General features: G+C 45.3%; 2 protein-coding genes across 2 annotated transcripts; both read right to left on the bottom strand.

The window, feature by feature from the left end:
• Positions 1–3,056: 3,056 nt before the first annotated feature.
• On the bottom strand, positions 3,057–5,250 carry LOC123073698 (xyloglucan galactosyltransferase KATAMARI1 homolog). Its single transcript, XM_044496752.1, has one exon. The coding sequence runs from the start codon at positions 5,236–5,238 to the stop codon at positions 3,592–3,594; it is 1,647 nt and encodes a 548-aa protein (XP_044352687.1). The 5' UTR covers positions 5,239–5,250; the 3' UTR covers positions 3,057–3,591.
• A 13,275-nt stretch (positions 5,251–18,525) lies between these two features.
• On the bottom strand, positions 18,526–24,802 carry LOC123076023 (xyloglucan galactosyltransferase KATAMARI1 homolog). The gene is made up of 3 exons (XM_044498487.1): positions 23,212–24,802; positions 19,025–19,339; positions 18,526–18,932 (listed from the first exon to the last, which is right to left on the bottom strand). The coding sequence occupies exons 1-3, from the start codon at positions 24,800–24,802 to the stop codon at positions 18,526–18,528; spliced, it is 2,313 nt and encodes a 770-aa protein (XP_044354422.1).
• Positions 24,803–26,415: the final 1,613 nt, after the last annotated feature.

Raw genomic sequence — 26,415 nt, 5'->3', positions numbered from 1 at the left:
TTTGTGAATATAGAATATGTGAAAAAATTCAACTCATTCGGATATTCCTAGCTAGTACGTCCCTCACAAAGCTTCTAGCTGAACGGAAACTTTGGAAATTTGCTGAGGAAGATTTACAAGGAAAATGGAGCTGAATTTTTTCATGAGGTAATGATTTGGATAGGAAAGAGTGTCTAAAAAAATTTGAGGGCAATCAAGAAAATATAAATAACACTTCCTTCACAAAGTGTTTTTCTGAACAGAATAGGAAAATGAATATTGTTGAATGATTTTTGAACTAGGGACGGAAGGGTTTGGACATATTTGATGAATATATGATCCAAAGAATTTATGAGTATTTTTTAGGAATTTTGGGAATGACAGAAATGTAGGCCGCTTCACAACCTAGGGCAAATATTGACACATGGACATGACACATAGGCAAAACTAATGAGGTGGCGCCCAGTCATAGCAATGCACCACAATTTACAAGGCTATGACCATCTATATTTGTCGTGATCAGCTAGAAATAAGGCAGCGGACCAGTGCTGTCTGCTTTATGACCATTTTGCGTAAGGAAATTACGACCTTTTTGACCAAAATGGTCATTATGGTTTGGGTTTGGAGTCCCCCCGAGCAGTTTATGACTAGTTGGTCTGAAATGGTCGTAGATTTATGACCATTTCTTCCAGGGTCACTGATAGAAGGTCACAAGTTGACATATTTCTTGTAGTGTGTGCTATTACTCACATGTTTTTCCACCGCAGTTTGATCATGTTCGTCGTGATGCACATTTTAGCTAGCTTAAACAACATTTTGGATATGGGGGGAAATAGCGATGATGAAGAGGAGTAGAAGGTAAGAATAATGAACCACCATTGCTATTGTGCGATGTCTATGAGTTAGAGAATCATGAAAATAATGTAACATAGTCTTATGCCAGCAAATATAACAGTTGGGAGCACAAATAAGTCAAGTATGTGATAATCTGCTTACTGTGCGAAATAATACAACTTGACGCTAATAACATGCATGGACATCATCACAAAATATAAAAATATTTGTGGAGACTTATCGAGTTTTAACTTTTTTTTATGAGTGTGCCCAGATAAAAGCATTATGTTAGATGTGCGGGCGATAGCACATATTTCATATGTACGGCATTACATGGAACGAATATATTGTAAATGTAATATTGCACATGTGATAAGGCTGTTGAGAAAGAAAAATACATGTTTAGATTATGTTCTTTGTTCTAAATTACCATGAGAATATTTAGTAAGTATTATAATAATGTGTCTTTGTGTCTTTGTGTCCTGTTAGATATCAATATTGAATTATAGAACTATATATTGAGAAGAATGGGTGCACTCAAACTTTACCAACATAGGCAATTATAGTATATACAAAAATATTAGTCAACCAAAAATAATATAATTCAATTTGTCATGTATTATTTCTATAGTTTTATCAATTTATAATTTTCTACAAACATTCATATAGCAAATGATGGTTAGAGTTATGGACCAGATATGCTAAAAATCAAAGGCGACGTATATAATAGTGTGTAAGCCGAGGAAACGTGCATGTCACGAACACAAAGAAAAAAGTCTAGAACTATGTCTCTCTGTACATAGATGACTTTGTCTAATAATACATGTAACCAAGGTGCAGACATTTATATCTTATATAAGTAAGAAGTACAATTTTATCCATCACAAATCTCTTAGTAGTACAATTATTTGGTTATGTACAAAGTGCATATTTATCAAATAATAGTGACAAAAGCTTTGTAGTAGAGACTGTGTCTGCATCTGAAATGACAAATATGAGAATACTTAATAAATCTAGCCGCGCAAATGCGTCAGTCACCCTGCTAGCTTATCTTCAACAAGAGCCCACTGTTGAACTGTTCAGGGAATTCTATTAGTTGAACCGGCAAACTGAATTCACAGACGGACCCAACTTGGAGCTAGACGGAGTTCCACTTCAGAAGCGGAAAGAAGCCACCTTCCCATATGCCAAGCCGCCCAATCATCGTAAGGACTGGAACCAGACTTTTTATTGCCAAGATACATCTTCAGAGGGTGAAAATCCCCTGCCGGGTTACTATGAACACCGGCTCAGCTGAGGAAACGTGCATGTCACGAACACAAAGAAAAAAGTCTAGAACTATGTCTCTCTGTACATAGATGACTTTGTCTAATAATACATGTAACCAAGGTGCAGACATTTATATCTTATATAAGTAAGAAGTACAATTTTATCCATCACAAATCTCTTAGTAGTACAATGATTTGGTTATGTACAAAGTGCATATTTATCAAATAATAGGGACTAAAGCTTTGTAGTAGAGACCGTGCCTGAATCTGAAATGACAAATATGAGAATACTTAATAAATCTAGCCGCGCAAATGCGCGGGTCACCCTGCTAGTTTTGTGTAAACTGGATGGACTGGTCTCATTGAAACTTTAGGTATAATTGTGTTCTCTAGATTTTTTCCATCGCAAATTTGCCATTGTTTTTAGGGTTGCTTGGTGATTGGATTAGTTGCTACGAGAATCGATGGAACTCACACATCATCATGGAAAATTTAGATATCTTGTAAATAGGTGCACAAAAAATTCATGAAAATTTGATTTATAGCACATGACAATCTTGTGTAAAATGAATGGACTGATCAGACAACATTTTTAGGTGTAATTCGTTAATTTTTGTTAATGGTTTATCGTTTATGAATAGTTGCCATGTCTCAACATTTGCCATGGCAAGTCTTCTGTTTTTGTGATTATGTAACTCAACATCTTGTTTTGTTCTGGTGGCAAATCAAATAATTTTTGAACCATGGCAGCAAAATATAATATGTTGCCATTGAAAATTTCATGGACAATGGCAAATTATCTTTTTATAGATACATGGTAAATTTCCGTGGTGTAGAGAGGTTATTTGTCGTGGTTTTTTTCATGTTCAAGAATTCGTCCGATTAACTAGCTAACTTTCCGATTAATCCCTACTCGTAGGGTCACTGAGTAGCCGATAATTGAAAAATTGGCCGATTAATTGATTAACTGACCGATTAACTTGTCGATTAGCCTATTAATTCCCTACTCGCGAGCCAACCGAGCACCTACCAGTTAATGATTTCCTCCATAATGGTTTTTTAGACCAAGGAAAATTCACTTTTATGGCACATGGCAATTTCACTTTATGGACCATGGTAAATTTACATTTTAAAAAAATTGACATGTTTTTTAGACAACTAAATTCCAAAGCTTTGACATATGTATGGTGGTGCCATGGCAATTTTTATGTCCCGAAAATTGCATCCTTTCAGTTCATTCGCATGGCAAGTTTTGAAAACATGCATTGTTTTACAGCATTTGCTGGAGCGTCTCCGCGCCAAAAAGAACGGTTTTTAGCGTGCGGAGCAGTTTTTGCGCGTCCGTTGAAGATGCTCTTAATAAAAAAAATGATGAATGCATGGTAGAAAATCCTCTCTCGCTGCTGCAAGGGAGCAGGTGATGAGGAAGAACATCATACGACGGTTTGATCGCGCCGCATGCGAGTGTTGGGCAGCGGATAATTTTTACTTCCCCAATTAACTAGGCAAGTTAATCTTTGGTTGCGTTCATGTGAACATATTGATCAAACTCGTGCGGACCTATCTTGTTCTGCCCATCTTCTAGCATCAGGTCGTACTTCCAGCTATCACGTCCGTCGACGCTGTCCACGTACTCCCGTCCGTCGGCCGCGGCACGCCGGCGCTTGGCCACCCGGTGGAGGACACGCTCAAGAGCGACGTCGAACGCGTCTTTGAACGTAACCTCCTTGGCCGCCGGGTGCCGGTACATCACGGTAGGTATAAGCTGGATGACCCGCTCCCGCATCTGCGCCACCCTCCCTGACGGTATCTTACGCAGTACCTCCTCGATGCTGACGTTCCGGGCGACGACGTCGCCGTGAGGGATGAAAACGGAGTAGCTCCGGTAGTCCCTGGGCAGGTGCCAGGTGTACTGGAGGTAGGCGGACACCGGGTGGAAGAAGACCGGGATGCAGCCGGCGAGGATGGCGTCGAAGGTGGACTTGCGCGTGTAGCCGTCGCCGCGCGGCTGCATGCAGAACTCGGCGCTCCCGAGCAGCCGCATGGGCACGTAGTGGTTCAACTTGCCAAGCATAGAGCAGCGGCTGGAGTTGCCGCACTGCTCCATGATCTCGGCGCGCTCAGGCCCCATACCGATGCCCTGGGCACGGGGCCAGCCGGCGAAGCACCAGAGCCACGCGCGGTCCCGCCGGCGCATGCGGTCCTGCCAGCCGGTGACTTGGGCGTCGGAAGTGGGATGGAAGTGCGACGGGAACGGCAGAGCGAAGTCGTTGCCGTGCCGCGGGCTAGCCTCAGTGCTGAGGAACGTGGCGTTGCGGATGGCCAGGTCGTAGGTCATGAGCGTGTTACCCCAGCCGGTTGAGTCCGGGCTGCGGAGGAAGTCCCATGTACCCCGCCCGGAGACGAGCAAGTGGTCGCGCCCGCCCATGGCGCGCCACTCTGGCCGCCGCGCCAGCCAGTCCATCAGGTCCCGAGACAGGGCGTCCCGCACCGCGAGGTCTTGGTTGCTCAGGTGCATCGCCGCGTCCAGGCCGGCGTAGAACGGGATGTACACCACGTCGGCGGCGGCGGGGTCGGCCGTGAGGCACTCGTACCGCCGCATCCGGGCGTGGAAGATGATGCTCAGCATGAACTGGTCGGTGTCGTAGGCGCCCCGCTCCGGCAGCGACCCGCCCTCGCCGCCGCCCGGGATGGGCGGGCCGAACCCGTCGTGGGACACGTCCTTGCACACGTGGGAGGAGATTGGGACCCGGCCGCACTGGCGGACGAGGTCGGCGTTGAACCGCGGCGGCAGGTCGTACATGTACACGTACCGGCCGCCGCACGGGTCCAGGCGGAAGAAGCGAGACTGCGAGAAGAACGCCGACGGCTTGAGCTGGAGCACGGTGGGTGCTGCCACCGCCGCTTTGCCGGATTGTTGCGAGCTGGTGGAGAAGTGGTGGTAGAATACCAGGGCCCAGAAGACGGTGTAGAGGAGCGCGAGGTAGAAGAGCCGGGACGGCCGCCGGAGGCCTCTCTCGGTGTTCTGCTTGCCATCGCCGTCGTCGGCGAAGTGCTGCTTGCCGTCATCGTCGTCGACTGCGGCGTCCAGGTCCCTCTGGAGGCTCCGGGAGAAGGGCTTCATAGGTGTTGCTGCCGTGCTTGTGCTGTGCGGCATTCGGCTAGCTGCTCCAACCTTAGCTCAGCGTTACTCACTGTGTCGATGGAAACCGTGCGACCCGGGCGCTAGTACAAAAACCCTTGTTTAATACGTACTATAATCCTTTTCCATTAGGGCATCGAATCGAGGTTACTCGTATTCGTCGTCAAGTTGACCTCATTAATGGTACTGACACACACATGTGCATGCATGCATGTATGCATGGTGGCGAAGTCTTGTGCTTCGAGCAGCTTTGGATACCGCGTGCGTGTATTACGAGGCCGTGTATGCAGGCTGGCCAACTCGTAAATATGCTTATGTGGCAGACAATTAAAAAAAAGATGGTTATAGTAACATAGCTGGATACCGTAACATAATTAATGTTATGTTACTATATGTCATGCATGGCAATAAAAGAGATCGCATATGATACTAATCTATGATACTATGGGGGTGTGTGTTTCCACAGACTTTTTCTAGTCACTCTTAGAGACTTTTTGACGGACTACTAGGGACTAAAAGTTACTTTTTGGGATTAAATGAAGAAGACTCTTAAGGAGAGTCTTTTTGGGACTTTTTCAACAATGCCCCTCCTTGCACCCATTGCCCCGCCATCCCATGGTGTTGTTTGGTTGTTATTTTTCTGTATACTAGGGTAACATGGTCATTTAAAAACCTCTAGGGAGGGACTATGGACTTTTTAGTCCCTGAAAACAAACAGGGGGGACTTTTTAGGGACTAGAGACTTTTTAGTTGGGACTAGAAAAAGTCCTAGGACTTATGAACCAAACAGGGCCTATGCACTATGGATGTAGTATCATACACTAGTATCATATGCATGATACTAGTATATGATACTTCACACTATGACCAGCCTGATTTTGCTAATTTCATGGTACCATGAAATTCCACTTTTTTGTTCTTTCTTCCATCTTTTCGAGCGCACTTGAATGAGGAACCAACCCCACTATTTATCTTCAAGAAAAAGTCATAGCCTCATTATTCATCTTAGAGGGAAGTCATAACCCCATTATCTTGAGAGTGGGGTGTGTGCGTGCGCGAGCGTAGGAGATCGTCCGAGTTGTTAATCATGTAGCGGGGCGGCACGGTGATGGAGGGAGGTCGAGGGGAGAGCGGGGCAGCAACAATCACAGGCTGCAGGGGTGGAGGCAGGTGTTAGGTCTGAGTAAGCCGCGGAGAGAAGGAAGAACATTGGCGAGGAAGGAGAATAAAAAACGTGTGAGAGGAAGAAGAAGATGAACAATATACGATCTGTTTAGGGCTGTTGAATGAAGATATGAAGGTTCAGATCTTTTCAGGTACCTGAAAAATAGATGCTCTCGTAAGAGCATCTCCAAGAGACGCGCTAGATTAGTTGCGCGCTGGAAGAAATGACTATATTGCGCGCGCGATCGAAGCTGGCGCTCCAGCAGATGCGCTAAAATTTCGCGCGCAACAAAGTAGGTTCAGCGCGCTGGGGAAAACGGCGGCGTTGCGTGCTACTTATTTGGTGTGCCCGCTCGCGCGCACTGTAAAATCTAGGCTGCTGCAGGTGGGGCCGCCGGATTGGGCGCCATGTTTTTGCGCTTCTGGTATAGCAAAACACTAGTCCAGTGCGCTAAAATGCTATTTGGACGCTGCAAAAAAATATATAACGCGCCGCGCAACCGCGCGTGTTTGTTGGAGATGCTCCAAGCTCAACTACAATTTACGTGCGCCGAGATGCCATCCTCGAGCTTTGAATCAGCTTTGGAACCGTCGAGCAGCTTTGGATCCCGGTCTGTTTACACTATCTTCCACATTTCCCATGCGCACCGAAAATACTAGCCATATTCTACCTTGTGTCGTGATTAGTGCTAGTAGTAGTTTTTTTTCCTTACAAGCTGTCAAATAAGCAATAATACCTGGTTACGTTCAAGGCTAAGCTAGTTTGAATGACGTGATTTTCTATACTTTATTATGTATATTAATTTGTCACAAATAAAACTTTATGAACTTTGGCCAAGTTCATACAATATTAGGACATCCACAATACCAAATCAATAGCATTAGGAGGACAGTTATATCCCACAATCCATCGGTGTTTAAGTCATAGACTTGACATTGGTGATCATATTTTTTTGTATTTATTTCAGGTCTTCCATCGATGCTCATTCAGTGCATGGAGACGTTCCCATCGACTACAAAATCTTATGTAGCGACTTCGCCAATCTCCAGTTGATGTGATGGCTTAGTCTCTCGGAGGTGCACATAGGGATATGCATGTACTTGCGTATGTATAAGCGGCTGCGTCTGTACTGTGTTAAAAAATCAATATTATTTTGAATAATCATATATATATATATATATATAATTGTAAAAGTTTATATTGTTTCTATAAACTTGGCCAAACATTATAAACTTGATTTAGATCAAATCTAATATACTTAGTAAATAAAAATGAAGGGAGTACTATGTAAGAAGGAATTGCAAGGACTCGGAAGGCTACTTTGTCAGATTTTCTTCGGTAAAAGTAAGAGAGTGCACAAAAGGGAAATGACTGGACAATATCTTGGAATCTCCGAGAAGCTTGGATCCCGATCTGTTTACAATATTTTCCACAGCCCTCTCCTCCTTGCCCTCATCGACCTCCTTGGACGACTCCTTGCGGTCAACGGCGCAAGCGTCGTTGGCTGTAACAGATACTTCATCCTCATCATCCACATCGTGTAGTTTATCCTCGTTAACAACGGGAATGGGAGCTTCCGCGCTGATGGCATCGTCGTGGCAGCCGAGTCGCTCGGCACCTTGGCTTCACTCGCTGGAGCGTCTCACAGAGTCGTCTTCGTCGTCACCTAGCTGATACCAATGTTGGAGCTAACTTTGGCAACTCACTTCTTCTCTCTTGGCTATTTCACACATTATATAAGAATACATAGATAATGGGTTTGGCGTCGAGCTGCCTCCCAATCTTTTCTCCTCTATATTTCTCTTGAGAAAGAAAACCTAATCCCCAATCCCCTCGCAGAGCTCGCATCGTGTCACCACTAGTCTGGCCCGGCCTCATCCCGACATTATCCTCTTATGCTGCTCGTCCGCAGAAGGTGCCCGGCTACATGGCTCCCGACCTTGGCTGCTGCCGCCGTGCGCGTAGGCGCCTGAAAAACCGGGTCGGCCCGACGTTGCTTTTGGTGACTCGGGCGAGCCTCATAATGGACGCCACTAGCGCTCTCACCTCCATGAAACCTTCCCTTGGGCTGGCTATGTGCCACGGGGCAGAGCCCTCGTGGTGGGTGGTAGCGGGGTGACGCGTTCTGGTGGGTTTGTGCGGCACGGAGGAGGTTTTGCCGAGAACCACTTCGGCCTGCAGCGTGGTCTGGCTACAGATTGCGATGACCACCAAAAGATCTCCAAATTCAGTGGTCCACTTCATGGTGAGACGCAAAGGGATGGTTGTGCGGCTGCGCAGTTGCATATCGCAAGTAGCTGCTGGAATCATGGAAAAGTGATGGCGACAAGCTGACAAATACTTGAATGACGACGATGGTGGTGCTACTCGAGCGCCCGGTCTCGACCTACGGGGTGAAAGCCTAGATCGAATCTGACCCGAGTTGCGTATACCCGACAATGACGATGTTTCTACATCGTTACCTTGTTGAAGGTATTGCTCAGATATTCTTAGACTGATTCTTCGGGGTGAAAAAATAGATTCTGGCCTTGGATGGTTGGCTCCGGTGATGGCAATGCTTGAGCGTTGCTCGCTTCTTGAAGGCGTTGTTGTCGAAAAACCTCATTGTCCGTTTGGTGTCATAAGATGGTTGGTGTGCCTATGGTCATTGTTATAGTTTGCCGATCATAGATCTGATTGCTTTGGGGTATTTTTTTTTCTCGCCTATGCATAAATTTAGTTTTATATGACTTTGCTATTTGCTGGTGTTTTTTATGTATATGCATTGATGGGTTTTTTTTAAGAAAGAAGGGCTTTCGCACCCCTCCAATTTTCATTAATGAAAACCACAACATTCAGAACTATAAGGACAAGCCAAAAACCGAAAAGGGAGAAACGGCAATGGAGCTATTCCCAGCTCAGGCTGGCATAGCCACAGAGCACTGACAGCATTCATAAACCTACATCAGCGAAAGCGAGTTCTAAGTCCAAAAAGACCGAGTTCATTACATTCATCCAGGCTAAGGGCCTCATAACTCAAAAGACAAAAACAGCAAAAGAAACAGATAGGAACAAGTGAGCCAGCCGCCCCTCCAGGAAGAGTTTACGCTTCCAGTCGCGCCACGTTTATTCTCCACCCTTGCGAGGTTGCATACACTTCACTTGCTACCCGTTCTAGCAGTCTTGCCCCCAACTCCAGTACTTTTTTTCCGTTGCTCCTTTATCCGCAAAATAGACTAATCACACATCCAATGTGTTATCATCTATATCTATCTATACCAATATAAAAAGACCCAAAGAGGCATATCCAAACCATCTCGGCCGTCAAATCATGTTATCTAGCGGTTCAAATCACTCCAATGTTGAGCACCAAACACGTTTAGCGCTCTAATTACCCACCACTGCCATTGGTTATAAACACGTTTTGACTCAACGTTATCCCATGAAATCTGTCATGTAATTAATATCCTACCATTCATGCGAAAAAAGTAATTGATATCTTACCAAATACCAATGTGCAACAGATATATCTTACCTAATATAACTTGCAACTAATATCCTACCTAATATAAAACGTGCGTTGCACGTACATTATTACTAGTTTTGATTAATGTCACAGGGTCAGAAAATTTTTTCTATTCAAAAATGACCCCATTCCTGGCTTTCCATAGCGCCCAACACACTGTGGGAACCCCAACGAACACCATTTTTTATCATCCCTCTCAAAAGTGTCCAACCATACCCCAAAACAATCTTGAACTGATGATGGTGTTTTTCTCAGACCAAATGAACATTATATTAAACTCCATCTTAAGGAGGCGGCGGAACACTCAAAAAATAGATGATCGACTAATTCATCTTTCCCACAAAACACCTTTTCCCCTTTCCATCTCCTTTTCAACAATGAATCCCTAGTAAGAATGTTTATTTTAATGACTAACCAGAGAAACACTTTAATCTTGGCCGGCACCTTGATTTTCCACAGAAATTTCGGTGGGAATCTAAGTTCATCAGCCACCAGCTTTCTATACATTGATTTTACTGTAAATTTCCCATCAGCATTAAGAGACCATATAATTTTGTCTTTCCCACCTTTCACTTCAATTTCTTCACATCTGCTTTTCAGACTATTCCATAATCCTAGAGTTTCTCCATATAAAGTTCTTCTAAACTTAAACCCTTTCCGTCCTTTTTTTATGGCTTCAGCCACTGTTTCTCCATATAATTTTTGCATTGATGTCGACAGTATGGACCTTAGCTATGCAGAGACCGAATGCGTGCTCGTTGTGTTTGTCTCGTCTTGATACTTCAATTTGAACCAATAAAATCCACCCTTTGTTTACAAGTGTACTCGCGCACAGCCTGGGCATCACATTCGCCCCACTAACACCACTAACTAACCGACTAACCCACGTCCAGAACTCAACACACTAATAATCTCGTGTTAACCACTTGACGAGTCACTCAGCCCATACCCAAGCCTCTATTGCAGGCAACGTTTTTGCTCTAAGGTTAACCCACCTGTGTGAAAGTGACCCATGGTGAATTGTGTACATGACACGTGCTATTATTTTGGTAAATGGTTGTGTACAAAGGCCTTGTGTGTTCACAAGTTTGTTTCAAATTTTTTGAACTGCTGTCACGTTTCTTTTGGTGGGTTTAGCAAATTTTGTTACTTGTGGGCCATCCTTCCTTTCCTTCGGTGGTTCGGTGCTGCTCTATGTTAATGTAATCGGTGCCGCTTTCATCGTGAAATCTAGAGTCGCTCCGGTCCCTGGTCGGTGCCGCTTGGGCCTCGCTCGTTGGTTCGCGGGAAGGTTCGCGTGAAATCCTCCACCGCTGTTTTTACCTACATAAAAGGCCCTCCTCCCTCTCGATGTAGGTCTCCATCGCAGTAGTCTGGGTCGCAAGCATAGTACAGGCCTCGGGACGGTGACTGCAGGACGGTGACTGCGGAGGCCATGAGCGGCGGAGAGCGCGGCCATGCTGTCGGCTCCTCTGCTCGACCTGGCGGTTGCAGCATGTCGCCCTCTAGCTCCCGCAATGCGGTCCGCGCCTCGCCGCCGAAGAATGGCTGCAGCAGGACCAACCCAGTCGTGTTGCGTTGCAGGCGAGCGGCGATGTGGTGAGCAACGTTGCCGCCCGCGCTATCCACGGCCACAAAAACAGCGGTGCTGGGCACCGGCGAGTGCCGAATGGAAGTGGAGGGACGCCTCCCCGTCGGCATGAGCGGACGGGACGCGGGATCGGGCACGAGCCGGTAGTCCACTAGGCGATAACAGTCGGGATGGACGCGGCGAGGCGGTGGCACAGAGCGTCGAACCAGGACTGGGCCGTCGTGAAGGAGTGGGAGTGTGGCTCCTATTTTGAGTGGTGTCCGTCCACGCGCGGCGGTGTGGTAGCTAGAGAGAGGAGCGGCGACGGGGTGTGTGTTAAGAAAGCAAGAAAAAAAAGGGGGAGAAGGGGGTTAACACCGCGGTCAAATCCCTCGACGGCGGCGCGCTCACAGCAGAGGGAGGACACGCGACCGGCAAGGAGGATGGCCACGGCGCAGAGTTGCCGCGCTCCTCTTCCTCCCTCTCACGCGGAAAAGAAAAAGGAGGACACGACGAGCGCCTCTCTGTCTCTCTCTGTCGCGCGCGGAAACAGAGATGGGAGGGGGAAGGGGCTGCCTCGCCGGTGCCGCCCTGGCTCGCCGCTCCGTCCTGGCACGCCGCGCCGGCGGTGGCTCGCGCACCGGAGCCGAGCGGGCGGGCGAGAGAGGAACGGACGAGCGAGAGAGGCGCTGGGGGCGGAATGGCGTTAGGGTTTCTGATGGATCGATCGGATCAGAGTTTTGATCTGGCGAAAACGGCGCCGAACCGTCGGATTGAAATGGACGGTAGGGATCCTAACCCTAATGCGTTGTGGGCCGCTGGGCCGAAAGAAAATGAGGCCGGCTGCAGCGGGAGGCAGCCACGCGCGCTGGGCCGAGCCCAGCAGTGCGGGCGCCGCCCCAGAGCTGGGCCGCGCTGAGCCAAGGGCGGCTGGGCTGCGGTAGGCCGAGGCCAGCAGCTTCGCGCGCCGGGCCAACTGCATTTTTTTAAGTTTTTTGTTATTTGTCCAGTTTTTTGGGCAGATTTCAAATAAGTTTTTCTATACAATTTTTTCCAACGAAATTTTGTTTTAGAAGCATCTAAATTTTGTTTGGTTCCACATATGCTGATTCCTTTTCTTGAATGGGCGATTTCCTTAATTCCAATTCTGGTTGGTATGCTTTTGATCCTTTGTGTAGTTCCGGAAGGGTCTAAAATTCTTAATTGAAGATGAGAACGGAGAACATTTGCCAATCACAAGGAACATAGTCTATGAAGAAATCGTTCGTCGTTTATAGTTTCGTTCTTACATGGTTAGTTCTTTCAAATTTGGTATTGCTTACTGATTTATGCTAGGTTTATTATAGATTTTATGAATTTTTTTATTGGGTTAAAACTGACATAAAATGTGGAAAGGTGTTAATCTTCTAGGTGCATGGTTACATACTGCACTTCCTACCTACTGATAAATTAACATGTAAACTTTTCTATTGACCAATTTACAACTTATGGTTCCTCATGTGCACAACGAAAACCAACCTCCGGCATTCAAGGAGTGCTTCGCTGCCGTAGATTCCAGCATGACACGTCTGATGCCGTGGGAGGAACCAGTGAAGCCTACGATTGCTAATGCCATCTTGGAGGATTACGCTGAATGGTTAGAGATATCCAAGCGACGGACGGAGAAGGGGTGTTAACAATCTGAAGCTTGCCGAAATTAAAATCGATGATGGTGCGGCATCAAGCAAGTCCAACAAGATTGCTTAGACATTGTCGTTGCATCGAGGAGATCAGGTCATATTTTGTAGTTTCCCATGTGTAAAAGTATCTGTCTTTGTACTTCTATGTCATGTATGTTGGCTGTGGTCTACTAACTAAGGTCATGTGTGTTTCCTTTTATGTATTTGATTTGTATTTATTTATTGCCTGTGCAGTTCGATTTCATTTTACTTTTTTGTCGTTGAAAAAAAACATGTGCAACCTTTAGCTATGTACAATTTGTGAAACACCAAGTTCTAATCCGCCACATATGCAAACGATTTACTGACTATTAAACAATTATTGGTTCACCTGGGTGTGCTATCTATCGGTCATGCTCTCCAAAAAGTATATAATTAAACGTTTTACTGACTATTAAAAAATTATTGGTTCACCTTGGTGTGCTATCTATCGGTCATGTTTTCCAAAAAGTATATAACCGCCAAGGAAAACGACAACAGATCTATATTGCATAATACTTTAACATATGACAAGGTCAACAAGCACAAAGAAGAAAAACCATGAAACCGGCAAGATGAGACCACCCAAAGAAAGAATAAAAATAAAAATAAATGAAGGAGAGCAATATGATATCTCCTTGGTAGCGCGGGTAGAACACTACCAAGCATATCTGCCTCCAGTAGCGAAAGGCCAAAAAAAAATGAAGGAGAGCAATATAATATCTCCTACGTAGCTCAGATAGAGCACTACCAAGCTTATTTCCCTTCATTGGCAGGGTCACCAGTGCCTCGGAGAGCCACCGCTCGGGCAGCAGCGTCATGGCGATCATCTAGGATCATTGCACACAGAAGCATAGAGAAGCCAAGCAATGCTGCTAGTAGCCCAGCTATGAGAACTAGGATCAACTCTGAGATCACGACCTCCATTGGGGGCCTCCTCTCGATCTTTTGTCAGCGGAGGAAGAAAAAAGGTGAAAATTAGGGAGAATGAATGAGGCACGTTGTGGGGATGGAGAAAGAGAAGAGAGTCTGTGGTTATTTTTATAGCTCGAACTCGGTGTACGATGGGCGAAGTTCACCAGCACCGCTCGCCGCTCGATCGCCAGTGTTCAGGAGGCGAATCTATGAGCAGTGCCAAAAAGGTACTGGTCCGTGAGGTGACTGCTCGCTGCATCGGTAGCGAGCACGCCCCACACTACCACGGTACTGCCCTAGATGCTCTACGCGCTAGATGGCACAAGTGGGAGACGTGCGGGAAAGCGCGTGTGGCAGAAGTAGATGAGACCTGGTGAAAAAGTTCATCGCCCCTTAAAATCTGAAATTTATTTACAGTCAACATTAAAAAGACTTGTGCCTGACTCAATTCTTTTCTGAACTTTATTATGTGAGATTGTTATAGCTATTTATACTAAACTTTAATACTGATTTGTATGTATTTTGCAAAATCACGATCATAGATATCATATTGTGGGCAATTCAAATTGTTTTTGTAATAAAATTTGTTTTTTTAAACATACATCTTAAAACATATTTAAACCGAACTCACTTAAATGTGAGAAAATAAGAAACGGAAAAATCCATGTTTACTTGGATTATATGGTGAGAGTGCTTTAATGGTGTATTTGTATATGTGTATCCTTAAATATATTGGTATAGATCTGTATAGTATATGGCATACAAAATATCTTCATAGTGGTGTCTTCATAATTACGTATACATAACTAGAAAGATGTAGAGTGTACAAGATGCTTAGGAGGAAGATTCGCTCCAATTTTTAGATCATTTGAACGTCTGAGCAGCTCTCAGCAAAACAAGACAAATCGAATCAGAACGGTGCATAGTAATAAGTTTTTCGGTGCTCGTAGGCGAATCTGCAAGCATTGCCGAAAAGGTGTCAGTCCGTGAGGTGAGTGCTCACTGCACCTAGCACGTCTTGTGCTATCGCGGTACTGCTGTAGATGCTCTACGTGCTACATGCGACGAGTGGGGGACTTGTGGGAAAGTTCGCGAGAGAGAAGTAGATGAGGGCTGGTGAAAACTTGTGCTTGACCCAATTCTTTTATGAATTTTGACATGTGTAATTGTTATAGGTATGTATCTTTCTGATTTATGAGTTGATCATCGGAGGGGCGGTGCGTAGTAATAGGTTTTCCGGTGCTCGATCATCCGTTTTCAGCAGGCGAACCTATGAGAAATGTAGCGAAGACGCCTCACACTACCGTCGTACTGCCTTAGATCCTCTATGCGTTAGACGCCACAAGTGGGGGACCTGCCGAAAGCGTGCCACAAAGAAGAGAGATCAGACACGAGAAAGAAGAAGCGACTGACAGTAAGTCTTGGGTCCACCCTATCAACACAAAAGAAAGCTGCTCAATGGAGCGTAGCAACCAAAGATTTAGAATCTGAAAAAAAATCGCTCTTTAGTTAGCCTGTGCGATTGCTGCAACCCAAGATTGCTCTCTAATTAACGTATTACAAATGAAGTGAATGCACAAAATAAACCAGGATGTATAATATAAGCTGTAGACGGGCGCGGAGACTAATAATCCTGCATGCCGCGCCGCGCTTCTCACACGACGACGTCCGCTTCACGCGGCACCACGGCAACTCCCCAGTACATGCCTTCCAGTTGTGACGTACATCTGCTAATATGCATTTGCTAACGACGCTAATTCATGAAGAAATGAAATAAACATGTAGATACAAAGCCATCAAGATTACAGCTAACAGTTTCCATCTCGGCCGTTGATGTCGACGCTTCTCCTATCTACGCGCCATGCACATCCTCCCTCCCTCGGAGCTAGTTGACATGGATACACCTCCCCAACAACTCAGCAGCCTCCACGCTCCTCCCCAAGGGAAGGTGAGAAAGAGAAGGGTTGTTACTGTCAGCCTGGAGCACCCTTGCTGCGAAGGCTGGTGGCCGGAGAGCGGAAGGCAGCAATGGTGATAGCAATGCTTCCACGACCCCCACTGCGATAACCACAACGCAAACTAACCTGAAGTGGTTACTTGTATTCTTTTCCTTCTTTTCTTCTTCTTCTTCTTCTTCTTTTTTATTTTTTCTTCTTCTTTTCTGTTTTCTTTTTTATTTGAAATGTTTTCAAATTCGTCAAAATTTCTTCAAATCGATGAACTTTTTTTTCAAAATTGATTAACCTTTTATCAAATTTGACGAACTTGTTTTCAAATTTGATGAACTTTTTTTTAAATCTATGAACTTTTTTTCAAATTTGATACCTTTTTCAAATTGATGAACTTCTTTTCAAATTGATGATCCTTTTTCAAAAGTAATTGAACATTTTTTCAGTTGGATGATTTGTGTTCAAATTCAATGAATATGTTTAAAGTTTGATGAACTTTAAAAAAAAGGAAGCTTTTCAAATTTGTGATTTGCTCTTCAATCGTGATTTTTTTTTCATGTCCATGAATTTATCTCAAAATTGATGATTTTTTTTCAAATCGATTAACTTCTTTTAAAATTTGCATTTTTTCGTTCAAAATACCGTGATTTTTAAAAGAAATTGAATGCTCGAATTATTTTAAACATTATTTTATGGGCTATATTTTGACTATATTCGTTTAAACTATATAGAAACCGATGGCCATCTTAGTAGGAAATAGAAAAGTGAAAAAAACTACCTTGTTTTTTTAGACAAAAAAAAACACTCGTGTGGACGAAACCTCCTGAAGCTACGTACTTGAGATGGATTTGTTGGACCGCAACCCAGGAACTGAGCTAGCCTTTTCCGCGCCTGAAGGGCTGCATACGAGGTCCCGGGAAAAGGCGAAATCATCATTAATTAAAGGACACTCCTGTCTCAAAAATTTTTTATTAAAGGACACTCTTTGCAAAGTTCACTCTCATACCCAGGTTGTGACAAATGGCGCACTGCATGTCCGTCACTTGTCGCAATATGGGTGTTTTCCTTTTTTTAGATCCGTTTATTCAAAAAGTTTTATCTTTTAAACCCTGCGCGCAAATCTCGAACCGTTGGATTCCTCGCGTCGAGATATACGAAATTAGATCCCAAGTTGATAGGTTTTGACGAGCTTTTCTTTAGAAAAAACGAACCAGGAGAACATTTTTTATCCTTTCTGAAGAGGCACGACTATGCCTCTCGCAGAAGCAAATCCATGTCTCTACAAGAAGTAAATTTGTGCCTCTTGCGAAAGGAGGAAAAAAGTAAACACGTTTTTGTTCATTTTCCGAGAGGCATGACTGTGCCTCGCGCGGAAGCAAATCCCTGCATTCACGAGAAGTAAATATGTGCCTCTCGCAGAAAAAAATGCATTTTTTTGTTCCGGAGAGGCATGACTGTGCCTCTCACGGAAGCAAATCCGTGCCTGCAGGAGAAGTAAATATGTGTCTCTCATGGAAAGAAAAAAAAGTAAAAATGTTTTTTTCCGTTTCCAAGTGCCTCTCGCGAAAGCAAATCCGTGCCCTCATGAGAAGTAAATTTGTGCCTCTCGTGGAAGGAAAGAAAAAAATATGTTTTTCTCGTTTTCGAGATGCACGACTATGCCTCGCGCGGAAGCAAATCCGTGACTACACGAGAAGTAAATATGTGCCTCTCGCGGAAGAAAACAAAAAAAGCGCATCTTTTCACGGGATTTTTTTTACTGAATTTGTTTGTCCAAAATCTAAGAAAAACCGGACGAAAACCGAAAAGCCAAAAAAAGGAGAAAAAAATCATTTTAAAGCTGCATGCGTGTATGAAAAATAAAAATAAATAAAATTCGGAGTGAGCGCCCAGAGCACGGCATGTGGCGCTGGGATGAGACGCGCCACTTAGCACACTCCCAGCCCACCCCAGGTGACCCTTGCAGGGGCTCCCGAAAGAGTACCCCTTCCTTAGTTGCTCCCAAGAACCCCAGTGATTTTTTCTTTAGAGCAACTCCAACACGCCGACCCAAACAGATGCGCGCTTTGTCTGATTTTTATCCGTTTGGGTCGGGTCGTCAGCCCCCTCTGTGTTTGGGTCCGCCGTGCGCCCAACCCATCATCCCATTTCTCGTCCGCACATAAAACAATATGAATTTTAAAAAGGCCCGTGGTCATAGATCACGTCAGCGGCCATGCCATCGCCCAGAGTTCATGTCGGCGCCATGCCAGAGGCTGGCATGTATGCCAGCCTCCAAAAAAGCACGCAGTTCATGCTGCACACTTGCCAGTGCCCAACACAGATGCCAGCACACAAAAGGGGCGGGAGTTCAACCACGACATCTCGGCTGTGATCATGTCGGCATACAAAAAAGATGGCGCTCTCCGCCATAGATCACTCGTCATCGAACTTGAGCATGTCGTCCCACATCTTCTCGAACGAAGGCCTCTTTCTCGGGGACACCATGTTCCAGTCCACCTTCATGATCTCCACCCCTTCGCCATGCAAGCGAGCGCCACTTCTTTTGCTTTGGTCTTGGCATTGGTAGCCTCGATCTCAAGCATCCTCCTTTTCTTCCCCGCCTCCATCTCGAGCTTCTTCGTTTGCTTCACCGCCTCCATCTCGAGCCTCTTCCTTTGTATCTCTATGAAGGCCTTCATTTTCTCTTCTTTGTCTTGTGGGCACTTCTCCTTCCTTGTATCCTTCTTGGTCATCATGGCTTCCGAAGTTGCATGCAAGGAAATCCACGCCGCATCACACTTGTCCTCTTTCTTGCAGTTAGTCTTTCCATGCGGCCACGGCTTCTCTCCCTCATCATGGTCCTCGACGACTTCTGTTACATCGTGCCTGCTCACGACGAGCACGAGGACCTCGTCGTGCTCCAGCTCTTACTTCGCCAGGGTTTCCTAAGCCCACCACCAAGCTGCACCTGCTCCCACACCTTGTCGTCGCCCTCTCAGCTGCCCCCGTCTACGTCACCTCCGGCGACCAAGCTGGCTCCGGCTCCCCAATCACGGTCGACTTCCCCCTGCGCTGGCTGGCCTGAGCAGGTCTGCAAGGTTCTGAGCTTGACTTTCCTGTACCTGTGGACTGGGACCTGCCATGCCCGACTAACCCTTTTCTGATACCCGATGAGCTCGACGACGACGAGGTCGTCCACCCGTCCACTAGATGTCCCCAGTTCCCACACAAGGTTGATCAAGCTTTGTTTCCCATTTTCCCAAGTTGTTGTTGCACTAATCTCTAGATGCTTTTTTCTGCTAGTTCGTACTGGAACATGGTACTTTTGAGGCACTATTGTGTAGAAACATGGTAATCAGTAAATATAGTCTTCTCTTTAACCACCCTAATTGACAATCTGTAAATTGACATGGCAATATATTCTTTTCTTTTGCCATGGTAGGCACTTTCACACATTTTTTAGTCTGTTATATAGTGATGATTTTTGTTGTTGTGATTGCAATTTTCAGCCAAGTTCACAATCTCCAAAATTGCCATGGCAATTTAGCTCGTATAATTTGCCCTGTGTTGGGGAACGTAGTAATTTCAAAAAAATTCCTACGCACACGCAAGATCATGGTGATGCATAGCAACGAGAGGGGAGAGTGTTGTCCACGTACCCTCGTAGACCGACAGCGGAAGCGTTATCACAACGCGGTTGATGTAGTCGTACGTCTTCACGATCCGACCGATCAAGTACCGAACGCACGGCACCTCCGAGTTCTACACACGTTCAGCTCGATGACGCCCCTTGAACTCCGATCCAGCCGAGTGTTGAGGGAGAGTTTCGTCAGCACGACGGCGTGGTGACGATGATGATGTTCCACCGACGCAGGGCTTCGCCTAAGCTCCGCAACGGTATTATCGAGGTGTAATATGGTGGAGGGGGGCACCGCACACGGCTAAGAGATCTCAAGGATCAATTATTGTGTCTCTGGGGTGCCCCCCTGCCCCCGTATATAAAGGAGCAAGGGAGAGGCAGCCGGCCAAGGGGAGAGGCGCGCCATAGGGGGGAGTCCTACTCCCACCGGGAGTAGGACTCCTCCTTTCCTTGTGGGAGTAGGAGAAGGGAAGGGGGAAGGAGAAAGAAGGAAGGGTGCGCCCCCCTTCCCTAGTCCAGACCATGGGGAGGGGTGCGGCCACCTTTTGAGGCCTTTCTCTCCTTTCCCGTATGGCCCATTAAGGCCCAATACGAATTCCCGTAACTCTCCGGTACTCCGAAAAATACCCGAATCACTCGGAACCTTTCCGAAGTCCGAATATAGTCGTCCAATATATCGATCTTTACGTCTCGACCATTTCGAGACTCCTAGTCATATCCCCGATCTCATCCGGGACTCCGAACTCCTTCGGTACATCAAAACTCAATAAAACTGTCATCGTAACGTTAAGCGTGCGGACCCTACGGGTTCGAGAACTATGTAGACATGACCGAGACACGTCTCCGGTCAATTACCAATAGCGGGACCTGGATGCCCATATTGGCTCCCACATATTCTACGAAGATCTTTATCGGTCAGACCGCATAACAACATACGTTGTTCCCTTTGTCACCGGTATGTTACTTGCCCGAGATTTGATCGTCGGTATCTCGATACCTAGTTCAATCTCGTTACCAGCAAGTCTCTTTACTCGTTCTGTAACACATCATCCCGCAACTAACTCATTAGTCACAATGCTTGCAAGGCTTATAGTGATGTGCATTACCGAGTGGGCCCAGAGATACCTCTCCGACAATTGGAGTGACAAATCCTAATCTCGAAATACGCCAACCCAACAAGTACCTTTGGAGACACCTGTAGAGCACCTTTATAATCACTCATTTACGCTGTGACGTTTGGTAGCACACAAAGTGTTCCTCCGGTAAACGGGAGTTGCATAATCTCATAGTCATAGGAACATGTATAAGTCATGAAGAAAGCAATAGCAACATACTAAACGATCGAGTGCTAAGCTAACGGAATGGGTCAAGTCAATCACGTCATTCTCCTAATGAGGTGATCCCGTTAATCAAATGACAACTCATGTCTATGGCTAGGAAACATAACCATCTTTGATTAACGAGCTAGTCAAGTAGAGGCATCTAGTGACACTCTGTTTGTCTATGTATTCACACATGTATTATGTTTCCGGTTAATACAATTCTAGCATGAATAATAAACATTTATCATGATATAAGGAAATATATAATACTTTATTATTGCCTCTAGGGCATATTTCCTTCACCATGAGCATGGCAAATTTTCCTTCTTTCGCAACATGGAAAAATTCCCTTTCTATGTAACGATGGCAAGTCTAGTCCATAGATCACGACAAACTTAGTGTATGGACCATGGCAATATAGTCTTCTATTTGCCATGGAAATTTTTAACTTTTATTACCATGGAAACTTTTACTCTTTATTTTCCATGGCAAATTTACTCTTTATTGGCAATGGCAATTTTACATTTTATTTCCATGGCTAAATTACCTATATCGACATGGCAAATATTTAACTACTGTTGCCATGGAAATTTATACTCTCTTTTTTGATGGAACTTTCGCATTTTATTTTCCATGACCAAATTACCTATATTGCCATGGCAAATTTACTTTTAACATACTATGAATGAAAGTATTTTTTCCATCGAAGAATAGAGTAAATTTTTCCATAGAAAATTAAACAAAAATTTGCCCTGTGAATAGAAGTAGTTTGGCCATGGAAGAATAGTGTAAATTTTGCCATGGCTAATATAGAGTAAATTTTACCATGGCAACGTAAACAAAACTTTGCCATGTGAATATTTTTTTTTCCATGGAAGAATAATGTAAAATTTGCCATGGAGTTTGTTTTTTCTGCTTTTGATTTTCCTAGTCTGTGTGCAATTGCTAATACAATGGCTAATTAAACTCATGGCCCATGGCAAGCTCTCTTTCCGTGTCTTGGCATTACTACTTCATGGGCCATGGCATTTTTAATAAAGGAGGATTTTTATATTATTTTTTATTTTTTCTAACAAGGCAAATTTACTTTTATGGACATGGAAAACTTAATTTATGGACCATGGAAAATTTAATTCAAATACCATGGCAAATTTGCTTTCTTCGTATCATGACAAAATTTACTTCTTTACTGCCATGACAACTTCTTTTTTGTTGAAATTACCATATCCTTTTTCGTATCATGTCCAAATTTTTTTACCTTCTATTGTCATGGCAAATTTCACTTTCATCTTTTTTCATAGGAATTTTTGCTTATTCATGGGATACATTTACTTTATGAAACATGGCAATTACCACCAAACAATATATGGTACACTTTTTTTTGTTCTAGGCGTTGGCAATTTTTGAATCCACATTTTTTTTGTCTTCATATATAGCAAAATACCATGGCAATAAATTGAACTTGTTTTCCATGGCAACTCACCTATATCGCCATGGCAATTTTTAAATTTTATTGCCATAGCAATTTTTACTCTTTATTTTCCATAGGCATTTTTCATTTTATTTCCATGGCTAAATTCCCTATATCGACATGGAAAATATTTAACTAGTTTTGCCATGACAAATTTACGTTTAACAACATGCGAATAAAAATATTCTTGCCATGGAACATGGAAGAATAGTGTAAATTTAGCCATGGCCAATTAAACTAAATTTTTCCATGTGAATAGAAGTAGTTTTGCCATGGTAGAATAGTGTAAATTTTTCCATTGTAAAAATATGGCCATGGCAAATCAAACTAAAATTGGCCATGTGAATAAAAGTAATTTTTTTTTTGTCATGGAAGAATAGTGTTAATTTTTGCGATGGCAAAACTAGAGTAAATGTTTGCCATGGCAAGTTAAACTAAAAGTTGCCATGTAAATTTTGCTATTGAAAATATGTTGCATTTTTTACCGTTATAGTTTTTTTATTTCTCTGATCATGGCAATTTTTCGTGCTCTTCTTCAACTAGTGATTCGCAGACTGAACGTTAGGGAGTTATCTGTGCCCTTTATTTAGAACGCCATGTGTGGCTTTTTTATACTCCATATCTACTCCCTCTGAACTTGTTTAATAACCAATAAAGTGAAGTGTGTTTAGACTAAAAAATTCTTCTAAAAAAACTAAGTTTGACGACGCTGTCCACGAGCAACGTCTTTGGTTACGTGCATGTACGTGCATGTACATATCTTCATATATACCAAAATACTCCATATCTTTGGTTACGTGCATGTACAGATATTGATCAAACTCATGAGGACCTATCTTCTCCTGCCCATCTTGTAGCAAGTCGTACTTCCAGCTATCACCTCCGTCGACGCTGTCCACGAGCTCCCGTCCCTCGGCCGCGGCACGCCGGTGCTTCGCCACCCGGTGGATGACACGCTCAAGGGCCACGTCCACCGCATCTTTGAACGTAACCCCCTTGGCTGCCGGGTCCACGTCGGATATGAGCCGGATGACCTGCTCCCGCATCCGCGTCACCTTCTCCGACGGTATCTTACTCAGCACCTCCTCGATACTAGCATTCCGGCCGACGTCGCCGGCGGGGATGAACACGGAGTAGCTGCGGTAGTCTCTAGGCAGGTGCCAGGTGTACTGGAGGTAGGCCGACACCGGGTGGAAGAACACCGGGATGCAGCCGGCCAGCATGGAGCCAAAGGTGGACTTGCGCGTGTACCCGTCGCCACGCGGCTGCATGCAGAACTGGGCGCTCTCGAGTAGCCGCATGGCATGGCCTGGTGCGTAGTGCCCCGGCTTCGTCACCGCCGACTTGCCCAGCAGGGAGCACCGGCTCGACCGGCCGCACTGCTCGATGATCTGGGCACGCACGGTTCCCGTATCGCCGCCACGGGGCCCGCCGGCGAAGCACCAGAGCAGGCCGCGCTGCGCACGGCGCATGCGGTCCTGCCAGCCGGCGACGTCCGCGTCTGACGAAGGGTGGAAGTGCGACGGAAACGGCACGGCGAAGTCGTGGCCGTGCCACGGACTCGCCTCAGTGGTGAGGAACGTGGCGTTGCGGATGGCCGGGTAGGTCATGAGCGCGTTGCCCCAGCCGTCGGCGTCGGGGCGGCGGAGGAAGTCCCACGTGCCCCGCCCGGAGACCAGGAAGTGGTCGCGCCCGCCCATGGCGCGCCACTCGGGCCTCCGCGCCAGCCAGTCTACCAGGTCCCGCGACAGGGCGTCCCGCACCGCTAGGTCTGCGTTGTCCAGGTGCATCGCCGCGTCGAGCCCGGTGTAGAAAGGGACGTACACCGCGGCGGCCGCGGCAGGCTCGGACGCGAGGCACTCGTGGTGCCGCATCCGGGCGTGGAAGATGACGCCCAGCATGTACTGGTCGGTGTCGTAGGCGCCCCGCTCCGGCAGCGACCCGCCCTCGCCTCCGCCCGTGATGGGCGGGCCGAACCCGTCGGTGGCCACGTCCTTGCACACGTTGGGGGAGCCCGAGATCCGGCGGCACTCGCGGACGAGGTCGGCGTTGAACCTTGGCGGCAGGTCGTACATGTACACGTACCGTCCGGCGCACGGGTCCCGGCGGAAGATGTGGGACGCCGAGAAGACTGCCGACGGGTTGAGCTGGAGCACGGTGGGCGACGCCACCGCCGCGTTATTACCTGATTGCACGCTGGTGTTGAAGTGGTGAAAGAATACCAGGGCCCACAAGACGGTGTAGAGGAGGCCGAGGTAGAACAGCCGGGAGGGCCGCCGGGCGCCTCTCCCTGTGTGCTGCTTGCCGTCGGCAACGGCCGCGGCGTCGAGCTCTCTCTGGATGTTCCGTGAGAAGGGCTTCATCGTCGGTGGTGGTGGTGCTGGCTCCAGCGGGGATCTGCAAGCTAATCGACAAGGACTGCGCGCGGCAGCTGCTCCAACCTGCAGTGCAATAATAACCAGTGCAACCAAGTACTGGGTCAGCTGCACGCCACAAGAGAAGCTAGTGGTGCTTGCGAAGAGAATTTGAAGAGGTCGGCGGCTTCATCTTCCACCGGTTTCGCCATTGTTGAGCGACTCATGCAGATGTCCAAGCAAGAGTTGTTGCTGCTTCGGTGGTATATATGCTCCCTCCGTTTGTTTGCGATTGATTCTTCTTTCCCCAGGGATTATATGCAGTGTTGCTACGAGTGATGATTTCAAACATCATCATGGCAAATTTAGAAATCTTGTACCGTTACACGGCAAATTTATGAAATTTTGATTTATAGCACATGGCAAATTTGTGTAAAATGCTTGGACTGATCTCATGGCTATTTTAGGTATAATTGTGTTCTCTAGATTTTTACCATGGCAAATCTGCCATTGTTTCCATGGTTGCTTGGTGATTGGATTAATTTCTATGAGAATCGATGGAACTCGCACATAATCATGGCAAATTTAGAAATCTTGTAAATAGTTGCATGGCAAATTCACGAAAATTTGATTGCACATGGCAATCTTGTATAAAATGAATGGACTGATCACAGATTTTTTTTAGGTGTAATTCGTGTTCTCTAGATTTTTCCCATGACTGGCGAATTGCCATTGTTTTTAGGGTTGCTTGGTTATTGGATTAGTTGTTATGAGAATCGATGGAACTCACACCTCACCATGGCAAATTTAGAATTTGGAAATCTTGTAAATAGTTGCATGAAAAGATAATGAAAATTTTGATTTATAGCACATGCAATCTTGTGTAAAATGAATGAACTGATCATACAACATTTTTAGGTGTAATATGTTAATTTTTGTTAATTTTTACATGTTTTAATGTTTCCCATCACAAGTCTTCTCTTTTTGTGATTATGTAACTCGACATCTTTTTTGTTCTAGTGACAAATCAATCTATTTCAAAACCATGGCAACAAAATGTAATATGTTGCCATGGCAAATTTCATGGACAATGGCAATTTTTTTAGATACATGGTAAATTTACAGGGTGTACAGAGGTTATTTGCTGTGGTTTTTTCCCTGTTCAATAATCCGTCCAATAAACCAGTCAACTTTCCAATTAATCTCTACTCGTAGGGTCACCGAGTAGCCGATAAATTGATAAATCGACCGATTAATTGATTAACTAACCGATTAGCTGATTAATCCCCTACTCGCAAGCCAACCGAGCAGCTACCAGTGAATGATTTCCTCCAAAATGGCTTTTTAGACCATGGCAAATTCACATTTTTGAACATGGCAATTTGCCATTACGAACCATGGTAAATTTACATTTAATTTTTTTTAAATGTTGTTTAGATAACTAAATTCCAAAACTTTGACAAGTTTTGGAAACATTTTGCCTACATCCTGGTAATTTCACCTTTTCAATTAACATAATGTATGTTGGTGCCATGGCAATTTTTACATCTCAAAAATTGCATTCTTTCAATTCATTCACATGGCAAGTTTTGAAAACATTTGTGTCTTTAAAACCATGGAAA

Source organism: Triticum aestivum, chromosome 3D, assembly GCF_018294505.1.
Source record: "Triticum aestivum cultivar Chinese Spring chromosome 3D, IWGSC CS RefSeq v2.1, whole genome shotgun sequence".
Lineage (NCBI taxonomy): Eukaryota > Viridiplantae > Streptophyta > Magnoliopsida > Poales > Poaceae > Triticum > Triticum aestivum.
This window is presented reverse-complemented; position numbering and strand designations above follow the sequence as displayed.